A 22801-nucleotide genomic window follows, 5' to 3' on the forward strand; every position below is an offset into this window, starting at 1 on the left:
CTTGTGGCATCATATTCAAAAAGACTTGAGGCTGTAATTGCTGTCAAAGGTGCATTGACAAAGTATTGAGCAAAGGCTGTGAATACTTATGTACATGTGATTTCTCAGTTTTTTTTATTTTTAATACATTTGCAAAAACTTCAAGTAAACTTTTTTCACATTGTCATTATGGGGTGTTGTGTGTAGAATTCTGAGGAAAAAAATGAATTAAATCCATTTTCGAATAAGCCTGTAACATAACAAAATGTGGAAAAAGTGATGCGCTGTCAATACTTTCTGGATGCACTGTATATTCGATCAGGAGATCAAACAGCCATTGCATTTTGTCTGATGTCAAACCTTCAAAATTTGGCAGCCATAGGTATCCCAAAGAGCTTTACCAAATGCCGGAAGTACTCAGTATAGGTGGTGGAGGGCTGGGAACAGCCTGAACTGCTCGACAACAGGGTGTTTCCAGATACATCTGGGTTCATAGCAAGTAGGACTGCCGACTTTCTTTCTCTGGAAATGAGGACATTTGGGTCGAAAATTGAGGACACTTTTCCCTATGATGCCATAATACGCCTTTATATTGTCTAATATTTTTTTAAATGATATAAACCTTTAGTAGCAGTTTATCACTATAATTATGATATGACGGCCACAGTCACAGTCACTGGCAAACTAATAACCCATTAAATATTTTTAAATTAACAGACTTCATTCCTTCCATTCTTATTTGGATAGCTTAACTGTCATAAACCTGCAAAAATGATACACAGTAAATTCATTTCTAGTAAAATAAAAATAATTTTACTCTTTTCAACTTTTTTTACTTGCATTTATCTACATTCTTTTATATTTTTAAACTAATGCTATTTTTATCAGTAAATCTGGGTTTTTGGATAAATATGAATAGAAATCTTTACATAGCATGCTACTGGAAATTGAATCTTGTCAGCATTAGCCCCTTAATTGAATCTGTCCTGCCCTTTCAAAAAACAAGGATATTTTTTGTTGAAGTAGTCTGTGAACTTGTACTTTCTTCTAGGCATAATGGGTATTCCTGAATTTATGTAAATGAAGGAATTATGAAAATATTATTAAATTACTTGAAGAAGTGATTTGTGACTAGATCAACTGATAACTAAAAAGATATTGCATTTATATGACAGAATACGTAAATTAACTAAAACTTTAATAGTTGACTCATTCATTTACAACTATAAATCCATTTTGGAACAGCGGGTGGTAATAATATTTTCCATTAAAGTATTACAAAGCAGTACTTACTCGTATTTAAATAAGACAGATTGTAACTGGATGTATGAAAGTTCTTCTTTAACCAAGCTGCTGAAAGAACAATTGAAAATAAGATCTCACACAGAAAATGTGAAATTGTAATTTCGATTTTGAATGAATTCACTTAGTTACGGTGAATTAGGATTGCAAATAATAAAGGAAAGGAACAACATTTATAATGGACAGTCTACTCGCCAAGAAGAGAAAGCTGAATTCAAAAGATCAAGTGAAAAAGCCAAGTTGAACAGATATTGAGTATTCTCATCAATATCTTCATTGTTTACTACAAGAATGGAAGTGAAAATTCTGGGAAAAAAGTGTGTGTACTACTTCAACAAATGCTGATTGGTGTGTACAGCTTTCATTTTTTGACAATGTTAAGGACATGAAGATTTTCAAATTTTAGGAGCCAAAATTCTGGACATTTTCAAAACTGAGGTGAAAAACTGAAAAGGTGTTGTTCTCTGAAGTTCTGTTTGTGCCACATGGCATTCCAAGTAAGACTGAGAATATTATTAGGCTTATTGCATGCCTCATATCTTGGTGTATGATAAAGGGGCAAAGGTTTACGGACCGTTTGAACTACTTCTGGAACAGACAAAACCATTTTTTCCAAGACCGGTTACTGAAATTTTGAAAAGAAGGGGTACCGATGTATTGGGGAGGCATATTTTGGTTAGACAATGATTGTTTCAAATAGGAAATGGCAGTTGGAGGTCAGGATAGGCCAAGTTTAGAACTTCACATTAAGAGATGGACATTAGTATAAATAGAAATATACAAGATAACATTGAAAATTCTAGAACATTGCTGAATAGCTAAAGTAAAGTAAGTAATACTTTAAAAACTTGCTTTCTCTGAGTTGGAACTACAGAATATGTAGCATATACATTTTGATATAATAACAGAATTCTGGCTAAATAATACAGATAGGTATGCCTTATTTAAAAAAGATATGCTGAACCAAAAAAACAGAAACTTCTTTAAAAAAAAAAAATAGGAGGTTTCACTGTAATGTCACATGCCTAAAGAACATATTTGCATCCAAGACTGTTAAAAGAGATCCTGGACTTACACTAGGTTAACTGTTTTTGAATATGAATGAACTGTCTTAACCAGCTCAAATATTTCCCCACAATCTTAAAAATATTTCTCATAATATGGACACAGTTTAAATATTATGGAGATAAACGGGAATACAGCATTTGTACAACGTTCTTTCTACTAAATATCCAAAGAGATGCTATAGCAATGGAGAAATGAATATTTCCGGTAAATATAGTTTAAAGCAACTTTAGTAGGTAATGTACCTTACAGCTCAGAACAACTGATGAGTTTCTTTTTTAATATTATGGATTGACTTTTTTTTACACATGCTGAATACTGGTTTTGGTATTTACAGCGTCACAGCTAAAGAAATTATACAGTATTAGATGGCATTGCATACATTTGGATGGGCAAAGTTGGTTCCTTGTAACCATATTTAATAAAGTGTTTAAATAAAAAAAAAGTAAATTAAGTACAGTAATCCCTCCTCCTAGATGAAAATCTGTGAAGTAGAAACCATATGTTTGTGTAGTTATTTTTATATATTTTAAGCCTTTATAAACTCTCCCACACTGTTAACATTATTAGAGCCCTCTAGATATGAAATAACACCCTTTAGTCAAAAGTTTAAAACTCTGCTCCATGACAAGACATAGATGACTGTTCTTTCTACAATTAAAAGAATACAAATAGATTTTCTTCTCTTCAGGAGCAGAGAATTTCAGAGAGAGAGAGAGAGCGCGCGCTCGCAAAGAAAAGCAAACAATCAAAAAATCAATACATGTGCTTTTAAGTTTGCTGCAGCATTTTTTAGAGGAGTGTCAGTATCTTCTAAGCAAACAGCCTCTGTGCAAACAGCACCTCTGCTCACAGCCCCTCCGTCAGGCACAGAGAACGTCAGAGAGAGAGAGAGAGAGAGTTTAAAGCAAACCATCAAAAAATCAATAAGTGTGCTTTTGGAAGCACCGCGATAAAGCGGCATTTCTTAGAGGTGCGTCCGTATCCTCTAGGCAAACAGCTTCTGTGCAAACAGCACCTCTGCTCACAGCCCCTCCGTCAGGCGCAGAGAATGTCAGAGAGGATGAGATAGAGGCAGAGACAAGCAAACAATCAAGCTCCGCGCGGGATGCATATCTTATAGCATTGAGGAGTTTTAGTTAATATGTAATACATGCTCTGATTGGGTAGCTTCTAAGCTATCCGCCAATAGCGTCCCTTGTTTGAAATCAACAGGGCAAACAAACTGAGGAAGCGTGTAGCATAAATTAAAAGACCCATTGTCTGCAGAAATCCGCGAACAAGCAAAAAATCCGTGATATATATTTAGACGTGCTTACATTTAAAATCCGCGATAGAGTGAAGCCGCGAAAGTCGAAGCGCGATATAGCGAGGGATTACTGTATTTGGTATTATCTGGAAAGAGCATTTCTTAGGATATGATAGTAAGATTGACCCTTCCTTTGTTACTGCATTAATGTTCGAACCACTTAGGACAGAAAAGGAAAACATTGAAGCAATCGTTTTGCATGCTGGCGTAAACGATATAAGGCACCGACAATCAGAAATCCTGAAGGCTGACTTCACAGCTTTGATTAAAGACACGAAGGAGAGGACCCCATCGGCAAAGATCTTCGTTTCGGGTCCACTACCTCTCGTCAGACGATCCATGAGTACTACAGTCGTTTGCTAGGATTGAACAACTGACTACAGGGTTTCTGCAAGAAGCAAGGACGTCAGTTTCATCAACAATTGGAATCTCTTTTTGGAAAGGCCGCGTTTCTTCAAGCGTGATGGCCTGCATCCGAACAGTTTCGGCGGCTGGGTCCTCTTCGAAAACATATCAAAGGTAATTCGTTTATCTTGACTAACTATCTCTGCTCTTAACCCCTTCCGAAATGATACTGTTGTGCTATGACATGATAAGTGTTCAGTAGAATCTTCCGTTAAAGTGTACAACATTAATACTGTAATAAGCAATCTCAATGCACGTAGAAAACCTAGGAAATACGGCATAAACTCCAATAATCTAATTAAAATCACTATTTTAGAGGAACAATGTATTAAAACTATAAAACAGATCACAGATTAAACAAAAATACACACAGAGCGCTAATAAAATAATTTAGTTCCTATTCCAAATATCAATAACGCACATAGTATTCATCTCTGCACCTCCGAAACATTAAATAAGGCATTATTAAATGTTAGAGCTTTAACTAACAAAACGTTTTTTATCAACCATCTTATTAGTGATAAAAAATAGATTTATTGCACTAAATGAAACGTGGCTTAATTCAGATGCGCGCTGTTTTAATCGAATCTGCCTCCGGATTACAGTTTTACTCGTGCAGACCGCCAGGGAAAAGGGGGCGGATTGGCTAACATTTACTCGAGCGATTAAAATGTAAAGATGTCAGTTTTGGTAAGTTCAAGTCCTTTGAGTATCTCGCCGTTGTTATTCATGGAGATTCTCAAGTTCTAGTACTATCCGTGTATAGACCTCCTAAATATAACGCGTCTTTTTGAGGAATTCTCTGACTTAATGTCAATTTTAATTACTAACTATGACACACTCCTAATAGTTGGCGACTTTAATTTTCATATAGATAATCAGTGTGATCTAAAAGTAAAAGAATTTATGAACCTCCTGGATTCTTTTGATTTGAGACAACTCATAAATCAGCCTACACATAAAGCAGGTCATACATTAGACTTAGTGATTACTAAAGGACTGAAAGTTGATATAAAACAGATCATTGATATTGGTCTATCAGACCATTTTCTTCTACTTTTAATATAGAAATAATGATAAAAAAACACTCATGAGAAGCATATTGTTAAAAACGCTTCTTTGACTCAGCAGCAGCTTTAAAACTTACAAACATTTTAAGCAATCAGTCCGTTTATAGTGCCAGCTATAATAGCGAGGATAATGTAAATAGTAAGGTGGAAAGATTTAATACTAAAGTGAGAGCTGCTGTTGACATAGTTGCACCTGAAAAGACAGTGAAAAAATCTTCTAGCATTGTTATACCATGAAAGACCCAAAGAGTGTCTGATTTAAAGAGAACATGCCAGAGCTGAGCGTCAATGGAGGAAGACTAAACTTACTATCCACCATGAAATATTAAAAGTCAAAATAACAGAATACAATAACACTGTCCGTCTTGAGAGCGCTGCTATTTCTCAAGATTATAAATAACAATGCTAGTAATCCCAGAGTCTTATTTTCTACAATTGATCACCTACTAAACCCAGGTAACTCAAAGGAATGCCTCCTAAGTGCTTCCAGTGAAACCTGTGAGGCTATCGCTGTATTTTCAATCAAAAATTAATGATATTAGAAATAACATAGTATATCCCTCCAACACTAAGGATCCTCCTAAACCCCAGCATCCTGTTATAAACAAATTAAACTCTTTCACTAGGATAGATTTACCTGATTTACAAAAAATAATATCTCAATTAAAACCTCCACCTGTCCTTGACCCAATACCAACAAGGTTTTTCAAAGAAGTATCAGGCTGCTAATTGATAATGTTCTGACATAGTAAATTCGTCATTAGATACGGGGTCTTCCCAGACTGTCTTAAGACTGCTGTAGTTAAACCCCTACTTAAGAAACATAATCTTGACCCTCGCTCTTGAAAATTTTAGACCCATCTCTAACCTGCCTTCTTAAGTAAAGTTCTGAGAAGGCAGTCATTATGCAGTTAAATGACCACCTAAATAAACATGCTATTCTTGATAAATTTCAGTCGGGTTTTAGAACAAATCACAGCACAGAAACTGCACTCGTTAAAGTAGTAAATGATTTGCGGTAAATGCAGACAGAGGCCATTTATCTGTTCTCATCCTCTTAGATCTGAGTGCTGCATTTGACACCATTGATCACAATATTCTTAGAAATCGCCTTAGTCAATGGGTGGGCCTCTCTGGCAGTGTCTTAAATTGGTTTGAATCCTACCTGACAGGGAGAAAATATTTTGTTAGTTGTGGGAATTACAACTCGAAGACACATGATATCCGATATGGTGTTCCACAAGGCTCCGCTGTTATTCTCAATCTACATGCTTCTGTTAGATCAGATAATCTCAGGGCACAACGTGAGCTACCACAGCTATGCTGATGACACACAGCTGTACTTATCAATAGCACCTGATGACCCTGATTCTATTGATTCACTAACACAATGTCTGACTGTATCTCAGAATGGATGAATAGTAATTTTCTCAAGTTAAATAAAGAGAAAACTGAAATCTTAGTGATCAGCAATAATGGATACAATGAGGCTATTAGAAATAAACTGGATACATTAGGATTAAAAGTCAAGACGGAGGTAAAAGCTTAGGGGTGATTGTTGACTGTAATCTGAATTTTAAATCACATATTAATCAGATCATTAGGACAGCATTTTTCACTTAAGAAACATAAGTAAAGTTAGACCTCTTATATCACTGAAAGATGCTGAGAAATTAGTTCACGCTTTGTTTTCAGTCGACTAGATTACTGTAACGCACTCCTCTCAGGACTACCCAAAAAGACATAAATCGTTTGCAACTAGTGCAGAATGCAGCTGCTAGAATCCTAACTAGGAAAAGAAAATCGAACACATTACTCCAGTTTTGATGTCACTACACTGGTTACCTGTGTCATTCAGGATTGACTTTAAAATTCTGCTTATGGTTTATAAAGCCTTAAATAATCTCGCCCCATCTTATATATCGGAATGTCTGACACCTTATATTCCAAATCGTAACCTCAGATCCTCAAATGAGTGTCTCCTTAGAATTCCAAGAACAAAACTTAAAAGAAGTGGTGAGGCGGCCTTCTGCTGCTATGCACCTAAAATCTGGAATAGCCTGCCAATAGGAATTCGCCAGGCTGATACAGTAGAGCACTTTAAAACACTGCTGAAAACACATTACTTTAACATGGCCTTTTATAACTTCATTTTAACTTAATTTAACTTAATCCTGATACTCTGTATGTTCAATTCATCATAATAACTATTCATGGTGGCTCTAAAATCGTACTGACCCCTACTCTCTTTTCTGTTTCTTTTTCCGGTTTCTTTGTGGTGGTGGCCTGCGCCACCTCCACCTACTCAAGCTTCATGATGCTCCAACAATGATGGATGGATTAAAAGGCAGAAGTCTACGTGACCATCATCATCAAGCCCTACCGTGAGAACCCTAAATCCAAAGAGGACTGTTTCATTTATGTTAGGTAGAATGCCCAGAGGGGACTGGGCGGTCTCATGGTCTGGAATCCCTACAGATTTTATTTTTTCTCCAGCCGTCTGGAGTTTTTTGTTTTTTCTGTCCTCCCTGGCCATTGGACCTTACTCTAATTTGATGTTGATTAATGTTGATTCATTTTGTTTTCTTATTGTGTCTTTTATTTTTCTATTCTTTATTATGTAAAGAACTTTCAGCTACTGTTTGTATGAAAATGTGCTATATAAATAAATGTTGTTGTTGTTATTATTTTCTTCCACTTTCTACACAACAGAATGCTTTCAGTTAGTACATGATTCTCAAAAATTATATTTTGAATTAAAAAATACAATTGTAGTACAATACAAATGTAGTAATATTGCTTTGATAACTAAGTCATACAGTGGAAGAAGGGAGCTGATGAGAAACTAGGAACGGTATTGTTCAAAACAAGAAAAGACATTTTACAACTGTTTACATGATGAAAGTAAGATGTTAAACACTCTCTGAATTTCTATGCTTAATCTTAACTGAGCAGATTTTTTAAGAAAAACATAACATGGCCATACTGCTGTAATTATTGCTCCCCCACAATGCAGGTAATGTGCCTCATAAGGAACTCCATTTATTTGACACAAAGTCAAACCAACGGTACCCAAGGATTCTCTGAAGAGACACAGTACAAAAGGAGTCCAGTCTTCTTCTCTGGTCAATGGTTAAGTTCCATGTCTTGCAGTCATATAGCAAGACAGGAAGAACCAGGACTCTAAAGACTCAAATCTTTGTCCTTTTGCACAGATATCGGGAGTGCCACACACCACTTTCCAGTGACCTCATGGCTCCCCATTCTCTCCCAATCTGTATACTGACTTTATAGGAATAGTCACCAGAGATATGAAGATCACTGCTGAGGTAAGTAAAATTCTCAGCACTTTTTACGTAGACAGACACACTGCTGATGACTGTGCCTAAGAGATCTTTAAAGGCCTGGATCTTGGTTTTTATCCGGGACACTCGCAAGCCCAGACACTCAAGGTCCTGAGAGCCTCCATTGACTCCGCGAAGATCGCAGCATTCTCAGCAAAGTCAAGATCAGTGAATTTTTCTTCACCAACAGATGCCCCACAGCCGTTGGACTACACAACCTTGCACAACACCCAGTCTGTGCAAGCACTCAACAGAGTAGTAGCAAGAACACAACTCTGACAAACCCAGAATTAACTGGGAAAAATGCAGAGGTTCTGGCACAACTCCGCACAGCACTCACAGTACCAGTGTATAACCATGATATCCAGAAACCTTGTTGGGATTCCATGACGTCTCAGGATGTCCAACTGAGTTGAAAGTTTTATGAATATCGACAAAGGCTGCAAAGAATCTCTGTCAATATTTGTGTTTGTGCTCCATGAGAACCCCCAGTGTCAGGATGCAGTCAATGGTAGACTTCTTAAGCATAAAACCATTATGCTCTGGTCACTGGTATGTAAGCAAGTGATTACAGATCCTATTGAGGATGACCCTAGCAACAACCTTAACCGGCACTGAGAGCAGTGTTATCCACCTGTAGTTGCCTCAATCCAATAAAAAATTTTAAATTATGTTTTACACATTTAACTTCCATTTGGGGGTATAAAAATACCAATTGTTAAAAGACTGATGTACTTCTAAAGCCATCACCTTCTTTAGATGAAAATAAAAGACACTATTAACCACAAATATCTTTGGGATCTATATGTATATATTTGCTTCAGATGTTACCTTTCCATCTGTAGTAACAGCTGCAAAAACTGTGGAAGAATATGGAGCCCAGGCTACATCACCTACTGGAGCATTCAAGTCAAAGGTGAACATTGGCGTACTGAAAGAAGAAAAAAAAAAAAAATCAACAACTTATACGTGACCTGATAATGAAAACAGATAATTTCAGATGCACATAATTGAAGACACTATGGAAATAACCATTACATGATGGATATATTTTACAAGTTTAGTTTTTCCTCATTCTGTCTGTAGGAGAAATTATGAGGTGTAGTTAGTGTCTGAAAGGTTAGTCATCTTACAATCATACTTGTTTTTTTGAGTGGCACTTTCAGTATTAGTAACATCTTTGTTTTGCTATAAGCAGGTGGCACCTTTTTAACATTAGAATTACCAAAGCTTACAAGAAAACTCGCAAATCCAGTCCACCTTAAATCCACTCGCACGTCTCCATTCAGCTCATTTGTCTTGTAAATGTGTTGATAATCTCAAGCAGCAAGCTGCCTGCTATAACACCACCAACCCCCAACGCCCCCAATCCCCCAACAGCCAGAGAAACTGCAAAAACGTCTCCCAACTCAAGCCTTGTTTATCAGTGAGCCAGGTACCTAGGCTAAAAAATATATCATTATTCGGAACATATGCATTTCACGCGTCTTCCGTGTCAACAAAGATCTGTGTAAGTGTAGGATGACAGGAAATGTTGAACACATACCTATAAGACAAACTTTTTCCATGTTTTATTACTAAGAATAAAATGTGTACATGAAGTTTATAATGTGTGAAGACTGAAGTCCAAATATCAAATAAGCACTTTCACAAAAGATACAAGTATAACAGAACAAATGCGCTTTTTGCCCCAAGACTATAACTGAAGAAAAAAACATCAGGTTATTGTTGTTTGTCATCCTGACTTCTTTGGTAGTACAGCGGTTAGAGTTGCCGACTCCTATTAAGAAGATCCTGAGTTCGAGTCTTAACACTAGAATTACCAAAGCCTACAAAAAAACTCGTAATTCCGTCCCACCTTAAACTGTTTCTTAAATCCCTTCACACCTCTCCGTCAGCGTCCTTTGTCTTCAAAATGTGCTGATAAAGAGAAGCTTGGAGCAGCCGGCTATTCCATCCCCCCACCAATTTAGAACGTGCACGAACTTCAGCTTGATTGAGTATCTGGGAGTGAAGTGGAGTTTTAGAGTGGAAATAATAGATCGTTATTTGGAACACACGCATTTCATGTCTGTTCTGTTTCTACAGTAATCTGTGTCAACACATTGTTAAAACAGAAACGTTTTTTATATTCTAGTAGTAGATGACAAAATGTAGGCATAAACTATATAATGTACTAGCAGAATACCCGCGCTTCGCAGCGGAGAAGTAGTGTGTTAAAGAAGTTATGAAAAAGAAAAGCAAACATTTTAAAAATAACGTAAGATGATTGTTAATGTAATTGTTTTGTCATTGATATGAGTGTTGTTGTCATATCTATCTATTTATATATATATATATATATATATATATATATAAATAGCAAAATAGCTGCATTGCAGCGAGAAGTAAAAAGAAAAGGAAACATTTTAATAATAACGTAACATGATTGACAATGTAATTGTTTTGTAATTGTCATGAGTGTTGCTGGTATATATATATATATATATATATATATATATATATATATATATACACACACACACAGACACATATATAAACATATATATACATATAAACATATATATATATATATATATATATATATATATATATATATACACATCTATACACATATATATATACAGTTATATATATATACACATATACACACATACATATATATACACATACTGTATATATACACATACTGTATATACATACTGTATATACAACATATACATATCTACATATATACTGTATATACACATATATATACAAATCTACATATATATATCTACATATATATATTAGGGTGGGACTCGATTAAAAAATTAATCCAATTAATTAGAGGCTGTGTAAGAATTAATCTTGATTAATCGTATGTAATCGCTACGTAAATTTGCCCCAAATCGCAAATATTTTGTTTTTTTTTTTTATTTAAAACGGTTTTAGTGGGCGACAGAATCAAATAATAGACATGGACATGAATATTGTAAACTGAAGCTGTTTTAATTTCTGAAAAAAAAGGCTTTTAAACTGCATTTGAATTCAAAACAGAAACAAAAATATCATCCCTGGTTAAAATTGGGCAGACTTAAAAATAAAGTGGTAGTTTAAGTACTTTAAGTACATTTTCAGAATAGTATTGTCTTTAAATAATAATAACCAAAATTTCACCATAAAGTGCAGTTTTTCTTCTTAAAAAAATAAGTCAGAAACATAAAAGGTAATTTGACCAGCTTACTCTTTAAACTCTGAGTAACATTAGCCAAAATTATTTTGTACATTAGGGTAAAACAGTGTGATCATTGAACATTTTGTAATTAGATGTATTTAGAATTACTAACGGTCACGGAAGTCCAATGATCCCCAGTAAGAGCCACAAAGTCCGCTTTCTGTAATGCATCTAATTTTGCTTGCTTTTCAGTGTGCACAAAACCATGCTTTTATCAAGGCTTCGCTCGGGTAGTCGAAATTATCAGTCGTAGGAACGCGCTTTATTCCGACTCTAACATTTTTGTAGCTGTGATGTGTGCATCAGTGTAATGGATGTACCAGGAAATCATGCATTGACAAAAGTTCCCGTTTGCTTGGAATTGAAAGTGTGATTAAATGCGTTATTTTTAACGCGTTATGGAGTACATGCATCGAAGCTTTTCAACTGTGCTTGTGCTAAGAAAGGGAAAATTTTAAAAATAACGTAACATGATTCTGCGTTAACCTAATATTTTTTCATACGTCCCAAACCAAGGAGATGGGAAGGTAAAATGAATCGGGTAGCGGGCGTACATAGTCAGTACATCCCCTCTCGGGAATCGAACCTCGAATGCTTTAGAGGCGAAGACTCTACGATTGCGCCACCGCTTGTCTATAGGATATCGCGCATGAGTCGAGGTACGGCTGCAATTCTTGAGAGACGAACTACCAAAAATTACTGCAGGGACGCGAGTTCGAATCCCGCTCAAGGCACATTGCCGAATGGAAAAAAAAAACTTTCTCTTCAACGAACGGTGCTTTGAATCCTACATTGCAGTTGTAGTTTGTTTATTTTTCTTTTTTGATTAAACGAAAACTGTTTAGTGTATGATTTGTCAAGGAACACACAGACAAAAAGCAAAGTTAAAAATCACACTTAAACAAACTGCCTGCCCATTCTATTGAATCATAATTATAACAAATAATAATGCATTTCACTTCCTTATAAAGTGCCTTTACTATCGTCTGAGACGGCTGCACAGCATAATCAAGAAGTATGAAATAAAAATGAAAGCACTTTAATAAATAATAGTGCACAGATTTGTGTTTGTATATATTTGTAACATTTGGAAAGTAATACCTGTATATTCTAGTTGATGCTGACAATTAATTTGAAGTAGGTAAATTGGAAATATTGCAAAGTAAACAGTAAACAGCACTTATATATATATAGCATTGTCTGAGTATTAAAGGTGTAGGTCTACTTTATAAGCATAATTTATAACATCAATGTTAATATAGAGTATTATTATTATTCTATATTGGCCTTGATATGAACGATTTGTGAAATTAGTGTTAAGTATTAAAAAAAAAAGCATACCGGTCTCTTGTTTTTACAGGTACATATATACACAGTATATATATAATTTTTACTGCAGTAATTCATTGGTCTTTATATACCAGAAAGACTTTCCAAGAGTCTTTTGTAGGAAATATGTACACATAGTTGATTTATCATTTTCAGATAAAATTAACTCGCCCAAACAATTCAGTTTAAAGTTTTTAACTTGGCAAAGATAAAGTCAAGAAAAAAAAACTTTTCACTTTCTATGATTTGTATTTTTATAATTATAGAGCACTTCATATTATTTTTAAAGCTCACTGTGTAAAATTGAACTGATTATACAATTCAATGTTTATTATATTTATAGATTATTATACATGTCTTTACACTTGTTGCATAAATATTTAATAAATGTAATAAACTTAACCAAGAATGTTTAAAAAATCATTCAAAAAATGTGCAGGTAAATGTAATTATATCTGCACAAACTGACATTCTTGAAGTAGGTAAAATAAATATTTGGAAATATTGCAGAGGGAAATGTTTATATACTTAGTGCAAAACAGCTATATGTGTTCTAGTAAACAAGCATAATTAACTATATATATATGCTATTCTACTGCATGATATATCTATCTATCTATATCTATCTATATACAGTATATCTATCTATCTATCTATATATAAGATATATATATATATATAAGATATATATCTATATCTATAGATAGATAGATAGATAGATATACACTCAGCAAAAAGAAACGTCCTCTGACTTTCAACTGTTTTTACTTTCAGTAAACTTAATATGTAAATATTTGTATGAACACTAAAAGAGTCAACACCATAAGACATAAACTAAAAATGTTTCACAATGTGCCCTGAATGAAGGGAGGCTCAAAATCAAAAGTACCAGTCAGTATGTATCTGGTGTGGCCACCAGCTGCTTGAAGTACTGCAGTGCATCTCCTCCTCATGGACTGGACCAGATTTGTCAGTTCTTGCTGTGAGATGTTACCCCACTCTTCCACCAAGGCACCTGCAAGTTCCTGGACATTTCTGGGGGGAATGGCCCTAGCCCTCACCCTGCGATCCAACAGGTCCCAGACGTGCTCAATGGGATTGAGATCCGGGCTCTTCCACTGTCTACCTGTAGCACTGTCTTAGGCGTCTCACAGTGCAGACATGGCAATTTATTGCCCTAGCCACATCAGCAGTCCTCATGCCTCCCTGCAGCAGGCCTAATGCACGCTCACGCAGATGAGCAGGGACCCTGGGCATCTTTCACAGTCGGTAGACAAGTCTCTTTAGTGTCCTGCGTTTTAGAACTGTGACCTTAAATGCCTACTTTCTGTAAGCTGTTGAGGTCTTAACGACCATTCCACAGGTGCATGTTAATTAATTGATTATGGTTAATTGAACATGCATGGAAAACATTGTTTAAACCCTTTACAATGAAGATCTGTAAAGTTATTTGGATATTTAAAACATTATTGTTGAAATACACAGTCCTGAAAAAGGGACGTTTCTTTTTTTGCTGAGTGTATATATATATATATATATATATATAAATATAATATATATATATATAAATATATAAATAATATATATATAATTAACTATATATATATATAATATGTATGCTATTCTATGGCATGTATATCTATAATATATATGCAATTCTACAGCATGAGTAGAATCATCTGAGTATTAAAGGTGTAGGTCTGTTTTATATGAATAACTTAGTGTTAAGTATTAAAAAAAAAGCATACCAATCTTTTGTTTTTACAGGTACATATATATACATATATATTTATATACCAGAAAGACTTCCCAAGGGTCTTTTGTAGGAAATATGTACACATAGTTGATTTTCTCTATGATTTGTATTTTTATAATTAATGAGCACTTCATATTAGTATTTTTAAAGCTCACTCTGTAAAATTAAACTATGATTATACAATTCAATGTTTATTATACTGTATTTATACATTATTATATCTGTCTTTACACGTGTTGCACAAATATTTAGTAAATGTAATAAACTTAACCAAGAATGTTTAAAAAAATCATTCAGAACATGTGTAGGTGAACGTAAATATATCTGCACAAACCGACACTAGTGAGTAACATTTTTAGACAGTTCAAAAGGCGCACGCAAATCGCGAAGCGCTAGTGTGTGTGCCGACTCGAAGAAGCTTTTGCAGAATACATTAACTGACAAGAGGTTGGCCCACCCTCTCCGAGTTTTGCTAGTCGTGATTCGTCAATTCTTGGTAGCAGAGCGAGCCGCCATTGGCCAATTCTTGGTAGCAAACGGGCGCGATTGGTCAATTCTTGGTAGCCGATACGGGCGCGATTGGCCCGTGCTTTCAATTCTTGGTAGAATCTTGGTAGCGGAGAGCGATCCGATTGGTTCTCGCTACCAAGAATTACCTCGACTCTCGGCTGCTGGGAGGCGCCATACTAAAGTATGTATTGTAGATCTGGGTATATATATACATTTATATATATACCCGTGTATCGCAGTGGAGAAGTAGAAGTTATGAAAAAGAAAAGGGAACATTTTAAAAATAACGTAACATGACTGTCAATATACAGTAATTGTTTTGTGAGTGTTATTGAATGTTGCTGTCATCAAGGATTTGATTATCATTATTTCTTTCAATCAGGCTCGTATTTGTACGATGTGTTCAAGTTACATTCCGTGTTTGTCAATCGTTGTAAAGATAAGAGGTTTCATTCATCGATTAGTTCCTTACTGCATCAATAAACAGCTCGTCTTCCTTTTTATCTGTGATGTGACAAACTGCATGCACGGGTTTTTTTACGCTGTCTTCCTTTAGCGGGACATTCACTTTTTCCACCGTGTGCTTTGTTTCCACAGTAGCTGCATTTATGAATATGCTTATCAGACGCTTCATATTTTGCTGCCTTTTCAATTGTGTAATTCGGTTTTGTTCAGCTCTTTGGAACTGTTGCTTTTATCTGTGCACTGCGCCAGTTCACGTGAGCCACTCGGTGTACATGCATCGAAGGTTCCCAGCTGTGCTGGTGCCATCTCGTGCTATGTCCATGGCTGTATTTAATGTTACCTTAGTCCTGGCACTTAAAACTTTCTCTTGCAGTTTCGATGAGTTTGTGTCAAACACCACCCTGACCATCTCATCTTCCTCTCCATAAGCACAGTCCTTCACCCGTGAATATTTACCCGTGGCAGTTTGCTATTGGATTGCCGCTGACGGACGGCCTTATATGGGTGGGCACTAAATTACAAACGCCAGCGGCCGCCTGTCTATGAAATTAATTTAAAGTGTAGGTTTACATCGTGCTTTGTTTCCGAAGTAGCAGAACTCGCTTCTTATTGTTTCGCTGCCTTCTCAATTATATAATGCATGTTTTCTTGAGCGCTTTTGAGGTCTTCCTGGTTTTCTATGTACTGCGTGATTACGTGGGAGGCGTGATGATGTCACACGAAACTCCGCCCCCACGGCGTTGAAGCTCATCTCCATTACAGTAAAGGGAGAAAAACTGCTTCCAGTTATGACCATTACGCGTAGAATTTCGATATAAAACCTGTCCAACTTTTGTAAGGAAGCTGTAAGGAATCAACCTGCCAAATTTCAGCCTTCCACCCACACGGGAAGTTGGAGAATTAGTGATGAGTCAGTGAGTGAGTGAGTGAGTGAGTGAGTGAGTCAGTGAGTGAGTGAGTGAGTGAGGGCTTTGCCTTTTATTAGTATAGATGAAGCTTGAAGTCCAAATAGCAAAGAAACATTTTCACAAGAATAACACAATTGCGCTTTTATTCAAAAATATAACTGCAGAAACAGAAAGCCGCCTTAATATGCGACATTGTCAGCAGTTTATTGTAACTGCTTTTGTGGTTCAATAGAATCAGCCCCCGCTTGGGAATCAAGAGGTCACGAGTTCGATCCAGCGCCCCTCCGTTTTGAGAAGTAAACTGCTCTTAGTCTTACTGTTTTAGAATAAAAGCATACATTTGATTTCAGTCTGTAACAGCCGGTGCAATTTATGATCCTTGTAAAGGTTAGCTTTTTTATTCACTTTTCATTCTCTTAGTCGCGTTCAGAATCAATCCATACAACCCCATCTGACACGGCTGTTTTCACTAAAGACGCGCTATAGCTCTGTATCTATCTATCTATCTACATTTACATCTGCAGTTATATTTTTGAATAAAAGCGCACTTGTTCTGTTATATTTGTACCTTTTGTGAAAGGGTTTCTTTGATATTTGGACTTCAGGCTTCATCCATTATAAACTTCATGTCTACATTTTGTCAATTATTACTAAAACATGAAACATGTTTCTTTTTTAACGATGTGTTAACATAGATCATTGTAGACACGGAACACACATGAAATGCATGTGTTCCAAATAAAGATATAGTATTTATAAAAGGTGTGATTTTGCTTGACTTCTCACTCTATACAACTTCAAGCAACTAACACACAGGTAAACAGACTTGAGCTGAGAAAACAGTGCGGTGGTTGGGGATGTGATCTACAAGTTTTTTGTAGGCTCTGGTTATTCTAGTGTTAATCCTTGAAGGAAAATTTGTTTCAATATTAAACCAATACACTTATTCTATTGAAAAGATGAGAGTATAATCCATGCACAATTGCTCATTGAGTAGAGGAGGAGTGACAAGCCATGTAATAAATATGTCAAGACAAGTCAATTTTACTTATAGAGCACATTTAAAACAAACAGAACTTGACCAAAGTGCTATACAGCTCCCATAAATACATCAACACATATAATATATACACCAAAAATAAACACTCACATACAAGTTTAAAAAGATAAGGAAAAAAGTTAGGCTTTCAGGCAGGATTTAAAAGTGACCAAAACTGATGCTGACCTAATAAAAAAGTAGACAAAATCTGAGCTTAATGGCAGCTACTGCAAAAGCACAGGCCTTTCAAAGTTTAAGTTTTAGCACGACCAATAACTTCTAGTCACAGGATTAAGTGATCGTGAAGGAGACTAAGGGTGTAAGAGGTCAGTAAGATAAAATGTTGCCATACCATTCAGTGACTTAAAACAAACAGTAAAACTTTAAATTCAATCCTGTAGTGAACAGGAAGCCAGTGAAGAGAAGCTAAGACTGGTGTGATGTGATTCTGTTTTCGTGCGCCAGTTAGAAGCCTGGCAGCAGGGTTCTGGACTAGTTGAAGACGAGCAAGGGATGACTGATTAACTCCAATGTATAATGAATTGCAATAGTCTAGCAGAGATGAAACAAATTAGTGTTTCAAATTCATGTACATAAAGAAAGAGCTTGACCTTAGCCAATTCCCTGAGCTGATAGGAACAGGCTTTAACAATGGAGTTAATTTGTTTATCAAGTTTGAAGGCATTATCAAAAATCACAAGGAGATTGAAGATTGCAAAGTGGTGGCAGGGGAAAGTGTAGTTAAGCAGCATAGGATGGTGGCTTATAGGATGACGGAGATCAAGAAGAGGAACAGAGTGAGGGCAGAGCCAAGGATCAAATGGTGGAAATTAAAAAAGGAAAACAGCAAAGATAAGATTAGGGGAGAAGACGAGACAGGCACTGGGTGGGATATGAAGAATTACCAGATAGTTGGGAAACTACAGCAGATATAGTAAGGGTGACAGCAAGAAGGGTGCTTGGTGTGACATCTGGACAGAGGAAAGAGGAAAAGGAAACCTGTTGGTGGAATGGGGAAGTACAGGAAAGTATACAGAGGAAGAGGATGGCAAAGAAGAAGTGGGATAGTCAGAGAGATGTAGAAAGTAGACAAGAGTACAAGGAGATAAGGTGCAAGATGAAGAGAGAGGTGACAAAGGCTAAAGAAAAGGTGTATGATGAGTTGTATGAGAGGTTGGACGCTAAGGATGGAGAAAGGGACCTGTACTAATTGGCTAGACAGAGAGACTGAGCTGGGAAAGATGTGCAGCAGGTTAGGGTAATAAAGGATAAAGATGGAAACGTACTTACAAGCGAGGAGAGTGTGTTGAGCAGATGGAAATAGTACTTTGAGAGGCTGATGAATGAAGAGAAGAAGAGAGAGAAGAGGTTCGATGATGTGGAGATAGTGCATCAGGAATTGTAATGGATTAGCAAGGAAGAAGTAAGGACAGCTATGAAGAGGATGAAGAATGGAAAAGCCGCTGGTCCAGATGACATACCTGTGGAAGCATGGAGGTGTTTAGGAGAGATGGCAGTAGAGTTTTTAATCAGATTGTTTAATGGAATCTTGAAAAGTGAGAGGATGCCCGAGGAGTAGAGAAGAAGTGTACTGATGCCGATATTTAAAGGGGATGTGCAGGACTGTTATGAAAGGGTGCCTCGAGATGAGTTGTGGTATTGTATGAGGAAGTCGGGAGTGGCAGAGAAGTATGTAAGAGTTTTACAGGATATGTACGAGGGAAGTGTGACCGTGGTAAGGTCTGCAGTGCGAGTGACGGATGCATTTAAGGTGGAGGTGGGATTACATCAGGGATCAGCTCTGAGCCCTTTCTTATTTGCAGTGGTGATAGACAGGTTGACAGATAAGATTAGAAAAGAGTCTCTGTGGACGTTTACTGATGACATTGCTGATGTTTGCTGATGACATTGTGATCTTTGGCGATAGTAGGGAGCAAGTTGAGGAGACCCTGGAGAGAAGGAGATATGCTCTAGGTAAAAGGAGGAATGATGGTCAGTAGGAACAAGACATGTGTGTAAATGAGAGGGGGGGCAGTGGAATGTTGAGGATGCCAGAAAGCAGGAGACAGAGCTAGAGGTAGCAAAGTTTAAAGTGCTAAGATTTTCATTGGATGTGACAAGGATGAATAGGATTAGAAATGAGTACATTAGAGGGTCAGCTCAAGTTCGACGGTTGGGAGACAAACTCAGAGAGGTAAGATTGCGCTGGTTTCGACATGTGCAGAGGAGAGATGCTGAATATATTGGGAGAAGGATGCTAAGGATACAGGTGCCCGGCAAGAGAAAAAGAGTGAGGCCAAAGAGAAGGCGTATAGATGTGGTGAGAGAGGAAATGCAGGTAATGGGTGTAACAGAACAAGATACAGAAGACAGAAAGATCCGCTGTGGTGACCCCTAATGGGAGCAGCCGAAAGAAGAAGAAGATCAAAAATCACACCAACATTTTTTGTGAAGGGTTTACAGTAGGTTGTCAAAGGTCCAAGATTAATTGCAGGAGAACAAGTATGATCAAAAGGCACAAAGCACACAATTTCCGTTTTGTTGTCATTTAAACTAAGAAATTTGAATAACATCCATATTTTAGTGTCTTTCAAACATTGCAATAAAGGTTTAAGAGAATTTGTGTTGCTCTGGTTCACTGGAAGATACACTCACCTAAAGGATTATTAGGAACACCATACTAATACGGTGTTTGACCCCCTTTCGCCTTCAGAACTGCCTTAATTCTACGTGGCATTGATTCCACAAGGTGCTGAAAGCATTCTTTAGAAATGTTGGCCCATATTGATAGGATAGCATCTTTCAGTTGATGGAGATTTGTGGGATGCACATCCAGGGCACGAAGCTCCCGTTCCACCACATCCCAAAGATGCTCTATTGGGTTGAGATCTGGTGACTGTGGGGGCCATTTTAGTACAGTGAACTCATTGTCATGTTCAAGAAACCAATTTGAAATGATTCTAGCTTTGTGACATGGTGCATTATCCTGCTGGAAGTAGCCATCAGAGGATGGGTACATGGTGGTCATGAAGGGATGGACATGGTCAGAAACAATGCTCAGGTAGCCCGTGGCATTTAAACAATGCCCAATTGGCACTAAGGGGCGTAAAGTGTGCCAAGAAAACATCCCCCACACCATTACACCACCACCACCAGCTTGCACAGTGGTAACAAGGCATGATGGATCCATGTTCTCATTCTGTTTACGCCAAATTCTGACTCTACCATTTGAATGTCTCAACAGAAATCGAGACTCATCAGACCAGGCAACATTTTTCCAGTCTTCAACTGTCCAATTTTGGTGAGCTTGTGCAAATTGTAGCCTCTTTTTCCTATTTGTAATGGAGATGAGTGGTACCCGGTGGGGTCTTCTGCTGTTGTAGCCCATCCGCCTCAAGGTCGTGCATGTTGTGGCTTCACAAATGCTTTGCTGCATACCTCGGTTGTAAGGAGTGGTTATTTCAGTCAAAGCTGCTCTTCTATCAGCTTGAATCAGTCGGCCCATTCTCCTCTGACCTCTAGCATCAACAAGGCATTTTTCGCCCACAGGACTGCCGCATACTGGATGTTTTTCCCTTTTCACACCATTCTTTGTAAACCCTAGAAATGGTTGTGCGTGAAAATCCCAGTAACTGAGCAGATTGTGAAATACTCAGACCGGCCCGTCTGGCACCAACAACCATGTCACGCTCAAAATTGCTTAAATCACCTTTCTTTCCCATTCTGACATTCAGTTTGAAGTTCAGGAGATTGTCTTGACCAGGACCACACCCCTAAATGCATTGAAGCAACTGCCATGTGACTGGTTGATTAGATAATTGCATTAATGAGAAATTGAACAGGTGTTCCTAATAATCCTTTAGGTGAGTGTATATCTTTGTATCACCAGCAATGAAAAGCAATATTGGGATTTTAAACAATGGATCCTAATGGGCAACATGCACAGTGAAAAAAGAATAGGCCCAAGAATAGATCCTTGAGGGACCCCACAGGCAATAGGGGCCAAGGATAAGGAGAGCTTGCCCAGAGATTACTGAGACCCTCTGCCTGTGAGGTATGACTTGAACCATTCAAAAGCAGTTCTTTGTATATCCACATACTGCTCAACGTTGGTGATAAGGGTGTCATGGTCAATTGCTGCAGTTAGATCTAACACTACCAATAATCAGTATCCCTAGAGCCACCTATTAATAAGAGAATGTTTACAAGTACAGACGTTTTGATGTGGTGTGTCTTAAAAGCAAACTGAAATACTTCAAAAATGCCATTGTCATTTAAAAAGGTTTGTAGCTGTAGGAAGATAACCTTCTCCAGAATTTTAGAAATACAGGGCAACTTGGAGATGGGTCTAAAATCCAAAAAGTATATAAAATCCAGATTTTTTTTTAATTAAAAGCTGCACCTCATAGCTATAGGAAATGTATGTATAACACTTTGCCTGTAACAAATAAGATTTTTTTTAATGCAAACAACCAGAAACCATTTAGCATTATTTAAACAATGATTTAAATTTTGTAATATTTTTATTTATCTGTGCATGTGTATAGGGGACAGCTGAAGGGCTCTAGTGACTTTAATTCTGACGCTGCACAAGGGGTTGGCACTGTGTCCCAATGCATTTCTCTCTCACTTTCCCCTTGCATACTGGACGACTAACAGCTAAAACACCTCTGATGTCACTTCTTTTGTCTGTCCACCTGGACCTTGCCGCTTCCTATTGAAAGAACTGAAATATGGAAGCTCCGCCATATTTGGCAGTTCATTTTGAATTCACATCTGAAAAGACATCTCTGCAACTACTGTGTGCTTTTTCTCTTTATTTTGTAATCCAATGTATTGTCATCTCATTTCTATTACACTTTGTAATTGCAATAGGGTTAAATCATTAGAAAAAACATACAAAGAGATCAGTTATTTCTGAATTCACAATTCAGCTTCTTGCTTGTAAAGTAATTTTTCAGAACAGGAACAAGGAGTATAAATAATTCAGCCTCTTATTTATGCACACAAAAAGAGACTCAAAATATGGAACTTTCCACAACAATGTTTGGATTTATAAAAGAAAACTTGACGCTTGCGTATAATTACATCAATTCTAACCCG

General features: G+C 36.9%; 1 protein-coding gene across 2 annotated transcripts in view; it reads right to left on the reverse strand.

The window, feature by feature from the left end:
• dnai1.2 (dynein, axonemal, intermediate chain 1, paralog 2) overlaps positions 1-22801 on the reverse strand; it is a 346056-nt gene that overhangs the window by 24522 nt on the left and 298733 nt on the right. For both annotated transcript variants that reach the window (XM_039759139.1, XM_039759138.1), the window contains one exon: positions 9306-9405. In XM_039759139.1, the coding sequence (XP_039615073.1) occupies positions 9306-9405 (100 nt within the window). The remainder of the gene's footprint in view (positions 1-9305; positions 9406-22801) is intronic.

The sequence above is a fragment of the Polypterus senegalus genome, chromosome 7 (genome assembly GCF_016835505.1).
Source record: "Polypterus senegalus isolate Bchr_013 chromosome 7, ASM1683550v1, whole genome shotgun sequence".
NCBI lineage: Eukaryota > Metazoa > Chordata > Cladistia > Polypteriformes > Polypteridae > Polypterus > Polypterus senegalus.